Below are 12,398 nucleotides of genomic sequence, written 5' to 3'. Positions count from 1 at the left end.
AGAGTCGGACCCAACTGAACGTATAGTAGCAGTAAAGCTAAAGACACCCATTATACAAGATCTAAGAATTAAGTTTGCAAACTTGCCTCTGTGCGCTTACATTGGACTAGGGTGCTGGCGTCAGTCCATAGCTTGGGTGAAACATAGCAAAAAGAGAAAAGTTCACACATTAGGTAAAATTGCTCAGTGCAGTTTGCCATAACATAATGGTAGCAGGGTAGTGGTCAATGGAGATCGCTCTGAGGAAAGGGATGTTACCAGTGGTGTACCTCAAGGTTCTGTTCTTGGGCCTGTTCTTTTTTTTTATATGAGATATTGCTGAAGGGTTGTCAGGTAAGATTTGCCTCTTTGTGGATGATACCCCAGATGGTATGAATAACATGAAGAAAGACCTTGCGAAGCTTGAGAATGGTCTGAAATTTGGTAGCTAAAATTTAAAGCTAAGAAATGCAAGGTCATGCATTTGAGCTGCAAAAACCCAAAGGAACAAGTACAGCTTAGGGGGTGAAGAACTTATGTACACGACAGAAGAGCAGGACTTGGGTGTGTGATTGTATGTGATGATCTTAAGGTGGCCAAACAGGTTGAAAAGGTGACAGGAAAACTTGAAGATTGCTAGGGTGCATAGTGAACAATATGGCCAGTAGGAAAAAGGAGATATTGATGCCCCTGTATAAGACTCTGGGAGACCTTATTTAGAATATTGTAGTCAGTCCAGAGGAAGGCTACTAAAATGGTCTGTGGTCTTCATCATAAGGCATATGGGGACAGACTACTTAAAGTTCTCAATATGTATACTTTGGAGGAAAGATGGGAAAGGAGATATGATAGAGATGTTTAAATACCTACATGATGTAAATGCGCATGAGTTGAGCCTCTTTCATTTGAAAGAAAGCTCTGGAATGAGAGGGCATAGAATGAAGTTAAAAAGTGATAAGCTCAGGAGTAATCTAAGGAAATACTTTTTTACAGAAAGAGTGGTAGATGCATGGAACAGTCTCCCAGAAGAAGTGGTGGAGACAAGAGACTAAATCTGAATTCAAGAAGGCATGGGATAGGCACATGGGATCTCTTAGAGAGGAAGAATGGTTACTGTGGATGGGTAAACTGGATGGCCCATTTGGCCTTTATCTGCCATATTTCTAAATCTATGTATTTTCCATGTCTTCCCTTCCCATCTATCCATGTGCACTATCTCCTCCCTCTCTCTGCCCTACCCCACCATCCATGTGTGTCACCTCCTCCCTCTTCTCCCCTATTCCCATCTATCCATAAACAACATTTCTTGTTTTCTTCCCTTCCCCACTCCTCCCATCCCTATGCAACATCTCCTCCCTCATCCCTGTGCACCATTTCCTCCCTATCTCTCCCCTTCCCCTCCATCCCTATGTACCATCTCTTCCCTCTCTTATGGTCTGACATCTGTCTTCCCCCTTTCCCCCTCCTATGGTCTGGGATCTTTATCCTCTCCTTCCCACAGTCTGGCATCGCTCTCCCCTCTTTCCTTTCCCTCCGCCCCCTTTTGGCATTTCTCTATCTTCCCTTCCCCTCCCTTTCCCTGGTCCGACATCTCTCTCTCCCCCTCCCAATGATCTTCACATCTCTCCCCCAACCCCCTGGGCTGGCATCTCTATCTGCCTCTTCCCTTTCTTCCCCTAGAGGTCAGACATCTTTCCTTCCCTTTCCTCCCTATCCCCGCAGTCCAGCATCTCTTACCCTCTCCATGCTATTCATCCCCACCCCGTTATCCGATGTGTGCTCACCGTTCTTCCCAGCGGCACTGCTCTAATTCTTCGGGCTGCAGGCAGAATGAGTGAAGTAAACACACTGCCTCTGGCGACCCAGAAGCATTCTCTCTGCTACTGCTTCCTGCCTATGTGGGGGCAGAAAGCAGTAGCAGAGGAAATTTTCTGTGTCACCAAAGGCAGCATGTTTACTTCACTCAGGCTGCCTAAGGCCAAAGAGTTAGAGCAGCAATACTGGGAGAACAGTGAGCATGCACCGGATATCGCGAGGGTGGGGTGGCAGGGGAGTCCGGATAGATGCATGGGCTTGCAATGAAAATGGGAGGGGAGGAGGCAAGGGACTCCAGATAAGTGCACTGGGCCTTGCAATGACTGCTGTAGGGTTTCCAGATGTCCGGTTTTCCTGGACAAAAATAGCAAAATAGAAAAGTTGCCTGGTCTCCCTAAGAGTCCTCAAAAAGAAGAAATGTCCAGGGAAACCTGGACATCTGGTAACTCTATGCTGACCCCCAACGTCCAACCCTTCTCCCAGGCAGAGCTGGGAACCCCTTAGCACAGGGAAGCCTCAACAAAGATCAGAACATCAGATCAATACCCCCAAAATAACAAACCTAATGTAGAGCAGAGGAAAAGACATTTTCTCTACTGAATGTAGAAGACTGAAAAGAGAAGGCACTGCCCAGGGAAACAAGAAAGTGGAGCTGAAAAAAAAAAAGATTGATGCCTTCGACAATCCAACTGAATTGGGGTACACAATCCATCAGTATACTGTTTGCACAGGAAGCATTTATTAGTTTTTTGTAAAGACGCTACGTAGGAGAAACATTTTAGCAAACAGGCCCTTCCGTTTGCAGCAAGTTCAGCCAGCAAAATCTATATATATAAAATCGGAGGTATGTATGTGTGTATGTATGTATGTATGTATGTATGTGTGTGTGTATGTGCCGCGATCACGCAAAAACGGCTTGACCGATTTGAACGAAACTTGGTATGCAGATCCCTCACTACCTAGGATGATATGTTCTGGGGGTCTCGCGGCCCACCTGCACACGTGGGCGGAGCTACAAACAGAAAATCAGATTTCACCCATTTATGTCAATGGAAAAAATGTAAAAAGCTGCCAACGCAAAAACGGCTTGCCCGATTTGAACGAAACTTGGTATGCTGATCCCTCACTACCTGGGGTGATATGTTCTGGGGGTCTCGCGGCCCACCTGTACATGTGGGCGGAGCTACAAACAGAAAATCAGATTTCACCCATTCATGTCAATGGAAAAAATGTAAAAAGCTGCCAACACAAAAACAGCTTGCCCGATTTGAACGAAACTTGGTATGCAGATCCCTCACTACCTGGGGTGATATGTTCTGGGGGTCTTGCGGCCCTCCTGCACACGTGGGCGGAGCTACAAACAGAAAATCTGATTTCACCCATTCATGTCAATGGCAAAAATATAAAAAGCTGCCAACGCAAAAACGGCTTGCCCGATTTGAACGAAACTTACAACACATCTTCCTTTTCAGTTTAAGAGCTTACAAATTCCAGTGAGACTTGCATTCTCTATCACAATCAACAAATCACAGGGACAGACTATTACATACTGTGGAGTGGATTTAAGATCCCCCTGTTTTTCCCATGGACAACTAACTCTATGTTGCTTGCTCAAGGGTGGGTTCACCCAAGAATTTATATGTTCTTGCTCCTGGAGTTGAAACTAAAAATGTTGTTTATAATCAAGTTTTGTGTTAGTTGTATTGTATTCATTTTGTCAAATATTTCACATTATAATTTGAATATTGTACTTTTTATAAAGCTGTAAAAAAATAATTTCATTCACCACTATAAAGTATCTTTATTTGAATCCATTTACTGTGTTATTGCTATAATTAAATACCCGTGGGCCGTGCAACGCCGGGGCATCAGCTAGTAAATAAATAAAACCTCAACCGATTTTTTAGAACAACCACTTCTCACTTTTACGCCCATTTACTTTGCTACACTAACACCACCCGCCTACTCTGATTCTAACTTCTAACTGGCGCTTACCATCGGGAGGGGTTACCCTATTGGTCGAACTTCACGTCATCAGCCGAGTCATCAACCCACAAACACACTGGCCTGCACACGTGATGGCAAAAAAAAAAAAAAAAAAAAAAGGACCTCGAGAGCGGAAGCAGGGAAAAAGCCAGGACTCTGCCAGTGAGTCCAAGCGCAAGATTCAAAACGAGACTCGCTGAAGGAACAAGACCCACGGCGCCTCAAAACTTCTATAGATAAAGACAGCCCGCCAGCAGCACGTGGCACTCCCTGTACATTAGGAAAAGTGGGAGGAGCCCACGTGCACATCAGCCAATAATCACAGCAAAGAAATCCACATATAAAGGGAAATGCACTGCATAGACAGCCGTACACCAATAGGAACTTTTAAAGGCGGCCTCGGACGTCCACCTGCGTCCAGGCTGTCAGGAGGAGACGATGGCGGACCTACCTGGAACTTGTGGAGGAACGCATCGGGCGAAAGGCTAAAATATTGCGGGTTGATGACACCAAGCTTCCCGAGCAGGGGCAGGGCGATGGAGCTCGCGAACCAGTAGCGGGTGATGAAAGGGATGCTACGGAACCAATCCCCGATGTCCGACATGGCGCTTACCAAGGGAACCCGCACGGCCGGAGCGCTGCCCGCAGCCTCCCCAAGGCTACCTCCAACTGCCCGCCGCCTCGCTCCTTAAGTGAGCCGTTGGTCCCGCTTCCAGTTAGGAATGTTACGCGGCCGAGCAGACACTTTCCCAATGGGTTGCGACGATTGTCCCGTTGCCCGTTACGTCCAGGGCCGTTTCGCTGTTCTGACGTGGCCCTACCGAACACACATACCAACTACACTTCCGTTTCAATTGGCTGCCAGCTCGTGGTTTCCGTCCGGTCTAAGCCCCACCCTCTTAAAGGGGCCATGACCTAGCACAGACTAACCTAGGGGTCTGTTTGCTAGATGTCCAAAATTATCCATATACTGTAATAGTAATTATCCAGTTGTCATACATAAAAGTGGAAACAGCAAGTGCCTAAAGTGGAGGTGAGGCAAGATAATTGTATCCAGAAGTTATGGAGGTGGGGAAAAAATCATGGAGATTCAAGAAAAGATTTGGGAAAGCATCTACTTTGTGATCCTTCCTAATATCTGTGACCTGAACTGAGTCCTGTCAAGAGGCAGATACTAACAGTGTTCTGTGTGTACTTTCCAAAGCTGCACAATTAAGAAAGGGGTTCACCACCACTCAGGGCAGTAGAACATCTTTCTGGTTGGTGGGCCAAACAAATCAATATTCAGGGAAGGGGTAAAACATGGACCTCGTGGATCTAAACTAGAGGTCTGCATGGGAACGGGGATCGCTGGAATCCCGCAGGAATCCCCCCCCCCTAACCCACGGGACTCCCACGGGGACCCCCCTCTAGCCAACGGGACTCCCACGGGGATGGAAGGCTTTGGAAGCAGGGTTCGTCCATATAATATAATGGACACGTCAGCCTTAGTAAAAGAGGGGGTTTATAAGTTAATTACCTGAACAGAAAACAAAAAAAGGGTTCCACCAAAGAGATTCCACAAGGGAAACAGCAGCGCAAACACAAAAGAAACTGTGGAATTGATGATACTGTCAGAAGTAATTGCTGCTTTTTATGGGGATGGGCGGGGATGGAGGTAATTTCTTGCGGGGATGGGTGGGGACGGAGAGGATCTTGACGGGGACGGAGAGGATCCTGGCAGGGATGGGTGGGATTTCTGTCCCCGCGTAACTCTAAACCCGCACGTCCTTAAAAATCTGAGGTCCGTGCCACTTGTAGTTAGTTTCTGGCTCTGACAGACCTCGGTGACAATTTAGCTGACGGATCCGTCTCAGCATAGGGAGGGAAAAGTATTAGGATCTGTCAGAGCTAAATTGTCATCGAGGTCTGTCAGAGTCAGAGACTACCGTTGTGGGGATGGGAGAGCTTTGCCATCCAGGAGTGACGTCTCTGGTCTTTGGTGCAGATTGGAATTGGGGTTTGATGTGTTGCAGTGGTCAGAGCTGGCGTGCAGTGTGTAAGTGGAAAACAGTGGCAGGAATGAATCAGCCCAAACAGTTCTGCTGCTTTTAATTGAAATATCCTCAGACATTGTAGCAGGCACACCTATTTCTGGCAATCTGTCTTCCCATCCCTGAATAACTTACACTGACTGATTACTTATTCTGGCAAGCCTCTGGTTCCTTGGGCGTGGGAAAGACATTTTAGCTCTGACGGATCCTAATACTTTTCCCTCCCTATGCTGAGAGGGATCTGTCAGAGCTAAATTGTCACTGTGGTCTGTCAGAGCCAGAAACTAACTACAAGTGGCATGGACCTCAGATTTTTAAGGACGTGCGGGTTTAGATCCGCGAGGTCCGTGTTTTACTCCTTCCCCAATATTCAGCCTCATCCAAATTTCTCTAGTTGCTGATGCAATTTTGGGCAAAATATTACTGAGGTAATTACCCCTGTGGGCCACCCCATTCCACCACCTATGCTAGACTTGCATAGTAAACATAGATGCACTTTACATTAAAATGATTGGTAATGAAACCATTAGATATTCCTTTGCAATATACAGAAATAAACAGGGGATTTCAGTGTAACCACACTGCAAGAAAATTATTACCAGGTCGGGAACATCGTTGAAGGGTTGGGATTTAAAAGCCTCATTTTTTTTTTCTGATCAGTGCCTGCACTTTAAAAGAAAGGGTGGGAGGTAACAACACTGTGCATGTGTGTGAACAAAAAATTAAAGCAGCAGCACACATTTGTGCATGAATCAGATTGTTTTGCTGTGTGTAATCCTGACTTAACACATGGCTCATTGGTGCCCTTAAGTACTGGAAAACATAAAAACAAAGAAAAAATGGAGGCAGGTAATGACTTTGACATGTCCAGTCTTCCATCCATGCCATTGCCATCTACTCTCTTGCTCTTCCTTACAGATCCTTTGCACTTGTCCCAAGCTTTCATGAATTTGGCTCCAGTTTTTGTCTCTACCATGTCCACTTGGAACCATTCCACACATTCACCACCCTTTTTGTGAGGAAGTCAAGATCAAGGCAGTTTGGTGCTTATCATCTTATATAGTAGAGAAAAGGAGACGAGGAGTGGGGAAAACCTCAGAGAACATAATTCATAATTGAGACAAAAAATGATTCAGCAAATGTAACAAAAAGCAATACAAACAAATAGATATTATGTAGAAAAGGATAGAGGAAATGTGCTATAAACAATGAAGCAGAAACAGTACATTCAGGATTCTAGGGGGTGGAACCTAGAGAGGATAGGATTTTGGTAGGAAGAATCTGAACTTTTTTATCTTGGAATGGAGCAGCTTTGGAGTTAGATGACCACTTGTCCATCAAGTCCTTAAGGTTCTGTCTGGCAGTAGTCCAATAGGATAATTTTGTAAGGTTTATATCCAGTGTTGCTGGGGGATAGGGGGTAGAGAGTTGCGTGGGGACAGAAATCCCACCCATCCCCGCTCGGCCCCTCCAGGATCCTCTCCGTCCCCACCTGCCCCCTCCAGGATCCTCTCCATCCCCACCCGTCCCCGTCAAGATCCTCTCCATCCCCGCAAGGAATTACCTCCATCCCCGCCCGTCCTCATAAAAAGCAATTACTTCTGACAGGATCATCAATTCCACAGTTTCTTTTGTGTTTGTGCTGCTGTTTTCCTTGTGGAATCTCTTTGGTGGAACCCTTTTTTTTTTTGTTTTCTGTTCAGGTAATTAACTTATAAACCCCCTCTTTTACTAAGGCTGATGTGTCCATTATATTATATGGATGAACCCTGCTTCCAAAGCCTTCCATCCCCGGGGGAGTCCCGTTGGCTAGAGGGGGGTCCCTGGTGGAGTCCCATGGTCCAGAGGGGGGTCCCCGTGGGAGTCCTGTGGGTTAGGGGGGGGATTCCCGCGGGATTCCCATTCAGACCTCTAATAGGGGGTCACTAGGCTACTATGGATTGAAAGTGCCCCCTCAGATAGTTATGGAGATTTTGAAGTGGGCTGCAAGTCATTTAAATAATGCGGTTGCTGTGAATTTTTTTTTTTTTCTAAGCTGAGCTTTTAATTATGTATGCAAAGTTCAACATGATTTTAAAATGTGAAATTTATTTATTGATTTTATTATTATGATTTCTTGATTTTTATTATTATGTTTGAAATTTTTATTTCTTGAATTTTGCTTTTCTGTACAAGTTTATACTTGATTGTTATATTGAAAACTTATAAATAAATAATTTAAAAAAAAAGTGAAATTTAGCTATGGGGTGCAGCTGAGCCTGGAATTTATCTACATCCCATTGTTCAATTTTACAAAAACAGGTTCTAATTGGAAGGGATTTTAGCTCACATTTTCAGTTGTAACCCAATGTGAGTTACATTTAGGAGGAAGGAGTACCTAGTGGTTAGAACTATAGCCTCAGCACCCTGAGATTGTGGTTTCAAGACCCACACTGCTCCTTGTGACCCTGGGCAAGTCACTCAATCCTCCATTGCCCCATTGTGAACCCACCAGGACAGATAGGAACAAATTACTGAGTACCTGAATATAAACCACTCCCCCCCTCTTCAAGTAAGTCTGTTTTTGTACTGTTTTTTGTTTATTTTATTTTTATTGTACAACGCTTTGAAATGTTATATTAAGCGTTTTATCAAATTTTAATAAACTATGAAACTATCGACCTGTTTTACAAAGCTGCGCTAGTGGCTGCCACATGGCAACAGCCCCAAAGCCCTTTAAATATCTATGGGCTTCGGGGCCTGAAAAGGATTAGGTCCCAATTCCTGCCCCATACATTCTCTGCCATTTGGAAGACAGGTGCACCCGGGGACATATTGTAGAGGCAAGAAATGATCTCCAAAACATGTCCAATTTTATTGTCAGCTTCACATTTCTTTTATATTATTCTACATGAATCAGTGTTGTCAGCATGTGACGTAAACACAAACCATATATGGACACAGGTCACATGAAACTTTAAACACATCAGCATTTTTTCTATCTGGAGACTGGAGTCCAAAAGGTCAGAAAAGCCTTGGCCAGCAAAGCCTCTTAACTAAAGCTGTTTGTAAATACGGCTTAACAAAACAATTGAATTCACTTCACAAGTTAAGAACATAGCTTTTCAAACATAAATGTCCTTGTACTATCTTCAAAGAAGGAAAGACAAACAGGGTCTGGCTTTCTTACAGCTTCAAAACATTCTATGGAAAACTACCAAGATACTGATATGTGTCCCTTCAATCCCCTCTTACGTCATGAAAATGATGTCATAAATGCACAGCATGAGCTGGAAGGGAGTGATACTCTAGATATGTCTCTCGAGGAGGGTTTTTTTTAGGAGCTGTAATACGAATAACACAGTATATGAGCAGTCAAAGACAAGAGTGCAGATAATAAGAGATTATAACAATAAAAAGGTCTTTTACCCAACCCTGCATTCAACTAAAGTGCTGATCCCAAGAATTAGATAAATCAGAGTTACATTTGAGCTCAGCAAAGAGGTCTGCTAATTTCTGAATGGCCATAGGAGGACCTATATTGTCAGAAAGAAAAGTGCAACAGCTTAAAGTACTGGGAAAAATTTAACAGAATTCTCAGCTAGAATCATATCTAGGGCCATATGATTTTGAAAACCATCTGAGAAGTGGAGCCTAATTGATCAGTAATACTCCTTGCAAGGCGTCCCTAGAATAGTTCACAAAGCGTTGCTGATTATAATAAATTTAACTAATCCGATCAACATTCTTATTAATAGTAATAAAGGGAATAAGGAACTCAAACCCAGCCTTAACCTGAGCTTGGGCCTTAAATTCATCTGGGACCCCTCTTGGGACCCCTATAGCATCTATGTATACATGTGATCAGATTTATATCGAGACAGAAAAGAGGAAAAACCATGTGAATAGGAAGGATGCCTTTCAGAAAAATATGCAGGAGCATGGTAACCTTAACTAAAGTGCACTGGCCTATCCACTGGCTGGGTAGCTTAACAGGGAGCCAAAAGTCTCCATAAAGCCAGTAAATATCACCTAGGTTGAAAATCTGATGCAGCAACAATGGGGCATACCTATGAGCCAAGACAGAACAATAACCTGGGGGTAAATTACCTACAAAACTACCTGTGTCAGATTAGAAACATGACATGTGTAATTACCCTTATAGATGGTAACGGCAATTTCAAGCTTTTGCTGTCCTGGCAGCAAAGGGTATTTAGAACACCACAGTGCACAAAGGGGATAGGTAAAATTAGAGGAGGTAGATAGATCCCGTAAGAAAACTGATGGGTCGGATAGCTAGACCCACCCTTAAACCACATGCCCATAATGTACATACCTTCATCAGTAGGTCTAGGGTTGTCAATAGTAAGAGAAAGCTTAATAATTTGTGCAGGAACACTTTTCCTATAACAGTTTCCAACCTTATGAAGGGTCCTATGAATAAGCAGTGATTTACCATTTTGGTCCACTTTTTTCCAGAGTATTTTCTGGTTTATAAGCCCAGTCAGTATCAATATTCCACCCTACCGCTCCCCAGAATGCACACTTATCCCCCCAACGTGAGTCAGTAACATATATATATATATACATATGTAGTTTTAGGAATCTCTGAAGACCAATGGCACAGCCTTGGGATATCAATTGATGAACAGTCCACAATGTCACAATATTCAAAAGAGAAGGTGGCAACTTGCACACTACTGGAATTATACCAAAAGGTAGTATACTGTCTGTCTTTCTGGATTCCAATTGAAGGGCAGCCCTTGGAAGGGAGTCCAGCTTGACGTGTGTTCGCAAAGAGATGCCGGGGGTACTGTTTACAGCAGGAGTGTCATTTACAGATGGGTATGGGCAGAAAGTGTCGTGGACCCAGAACACATCATCCCTGTAGACCCAGTTAGAAATGATCCATTCAGGGAGAAAAACTAGCAGCAGCGTTGCCAGTAAGAGAATGATAAAGTTGGTAGAATGCTGCATTGAGATCATCATGTTGTTCCACTGGAGGAGGTGAAATCTGCGCAGGGAAGACTTGCTTCTGGGGTTTTAGGTTAACCCTCTTCAAGCGACTTGCGTGGATCCAAACACGACACTCCTTAGTGAGTGCAGCGGGCCTGGTCACAGCGATCACAGTAGTGGGAAGGCCAAAGGGGAAATCCGTCTGCTTCCGATCCTTGGAAAGCTTCTGGACAATCACCAGGCTGGAAAAAATGGGTAGGAATCTGTGGAGAGAAAGGAGAAGTGCAAGACACGTTTCTTTGAACAAGCCCTAATATTTCAATTAGCTTTTGGACGTATTCCTCCTGTATCAAGGGAAAATCACTACTCTCAACTATTGAGGGTTTGTCTACCCATGGGTCGGGGAAAGGTCATCCCGTGAGAATCTCAAAGGGAGAGCAGCCAGATGTCTGTGCATACAGAAAGAGATACTTGAAAAGAAATGCTTGAAAAGCATTCCAAATATCATTCAGCAGCTGTACTCCAATGTGATCCAAATAAGAGATAGAAAACAAAAGAGAAACCATGTTGTCTGTACTGAATGTGGCAACATGTAACAATACCAATACATTTACTTGATATAGCTATGGCAAAAGAGAGACAATACTCAGTTACTTAAGGTTCTTAATTGAACAATCCAAAAAGATATGTTTTTGCGTGCTTCATATAACTATTATGCACTTCAGAGAGACCATACTGATGTACTGAATGTATTCAGAAATGTATACTGAATGGATCATATGTAGGGAACACCACAAAATAAACGCTGTATAAAGTAAAGCTTTTTCTTAAACATATAACCCTTAACTAAACTATATTCAGAATATAAAAGCTATAAGTAAAAGAACATTGCGCAGTTAGGCTAATAAGAAGTGGAAAAAGAGCTCTAGAAATGGCCAATGTTATGTATCCTGGGGTACCCACTAAACTAAAACAAGTAGACATGACACAGACAAAACATAAAGTTTTAAGCGTGGAGCTATTACTCCATCTGTCAAGTGTGCAGGGCTGAATTTAACTCTGCAAATAAACACATTGATATAAAAAACCAAAACAAAGAAACAATAATATATATCATAACCATCTCATATTTGGAAAAAGGCATAAAGCTAATGTCTCTTTGGAGCGTCTCTATCTCTGCAGTGATAAAGAGAACCCTTGGAAAACATTAGAAATATCTGTGCCAAAACTGATCTGGGATGGCTATGTATACATCCGGAAAAAAACATTTTAAATTAGCAACATCCTAATTTCAGCTAAAACAATAGAAAGGAATTGTGTTTTCCAATTTGTTTTTCAAGTCACAAACGTGCCAGCTGTAATTATCGAGCTATATATATCTGTATCAAGGAGCAAAAGGTCAAGAGTGAAAATATCACTAGCAAGAAGTTAAAATGTCGAGCGAGTACTACGATAACCAATACCATGATATTGGGCAATGAATAAGGGAGAGCTAGCAGCTGGTATCCAGGGTTTCCCCTCTTTGCACCAAAGTCCGTCCAAAAGGGCGGCTTTGGGCACCTGCCAAACGTCAGGCATCAAATTCAGAGGGGGGGGTAACAAAGGACTGAAACTGTCCTGTTCACCCTTGAGACCCAGGAGCCCATTTAA

At 43.5% G+C, this 12,398-nt stretch overlaps 1 protein-coding gene across 3 annotated transcripts in view; it reads right to left on the bottom strand.

Annotated features, from left to right (window-relative positions):
• The window catches only part of DERL1 (derlin 1), a 52,600-nt gene extending 47,947 nt beyond the window's left edge, over positions 1 to 4,653 (bottom strand). Inside the window, exon 1 of one of the 3 annotated variants that reach the window (XM_033933342.1) lies at positions 4,232 to 4,653. In XM_033933342.1, the coding sequence (XP_033789233.1) occupies positions 4,232 to 4,384 (153 nt within the window). In that variant the 5' untranslated portion in view covers positions 4,385 to 4,653. Of the gene's footprint in view, positions 1 to 3,789; positions 3,807 to 4,231 lie in introns of those variants that run through there. The other 2 variants (XM_033933344.1, XM_033933343.1) reach the window with 2 other exon arrangements.
• Between the last annotated feature and the right edge of the window lie 7,745 nt (positions 4,654 to 12,398).

This window comes from Geotrypetes seraphini, chromosome 2 (assembly GCF_902459505.1).
Source record: "Geotrypetes seraphini chromosome 2, aGeoSer1.1, whole genome shotgun sequence".
NCBI lineage: Eukaryota > Metazoa > Chordata > Amphibia > Gymnophiona > Dermophiidae > Geotrypetes > Geotrypetes seraphini.
The sequence above is the reverse complement of the archived record's forward strand: the minus strand, read 5'-3'. Positions and strand labels throughout refer to the sequence as shown.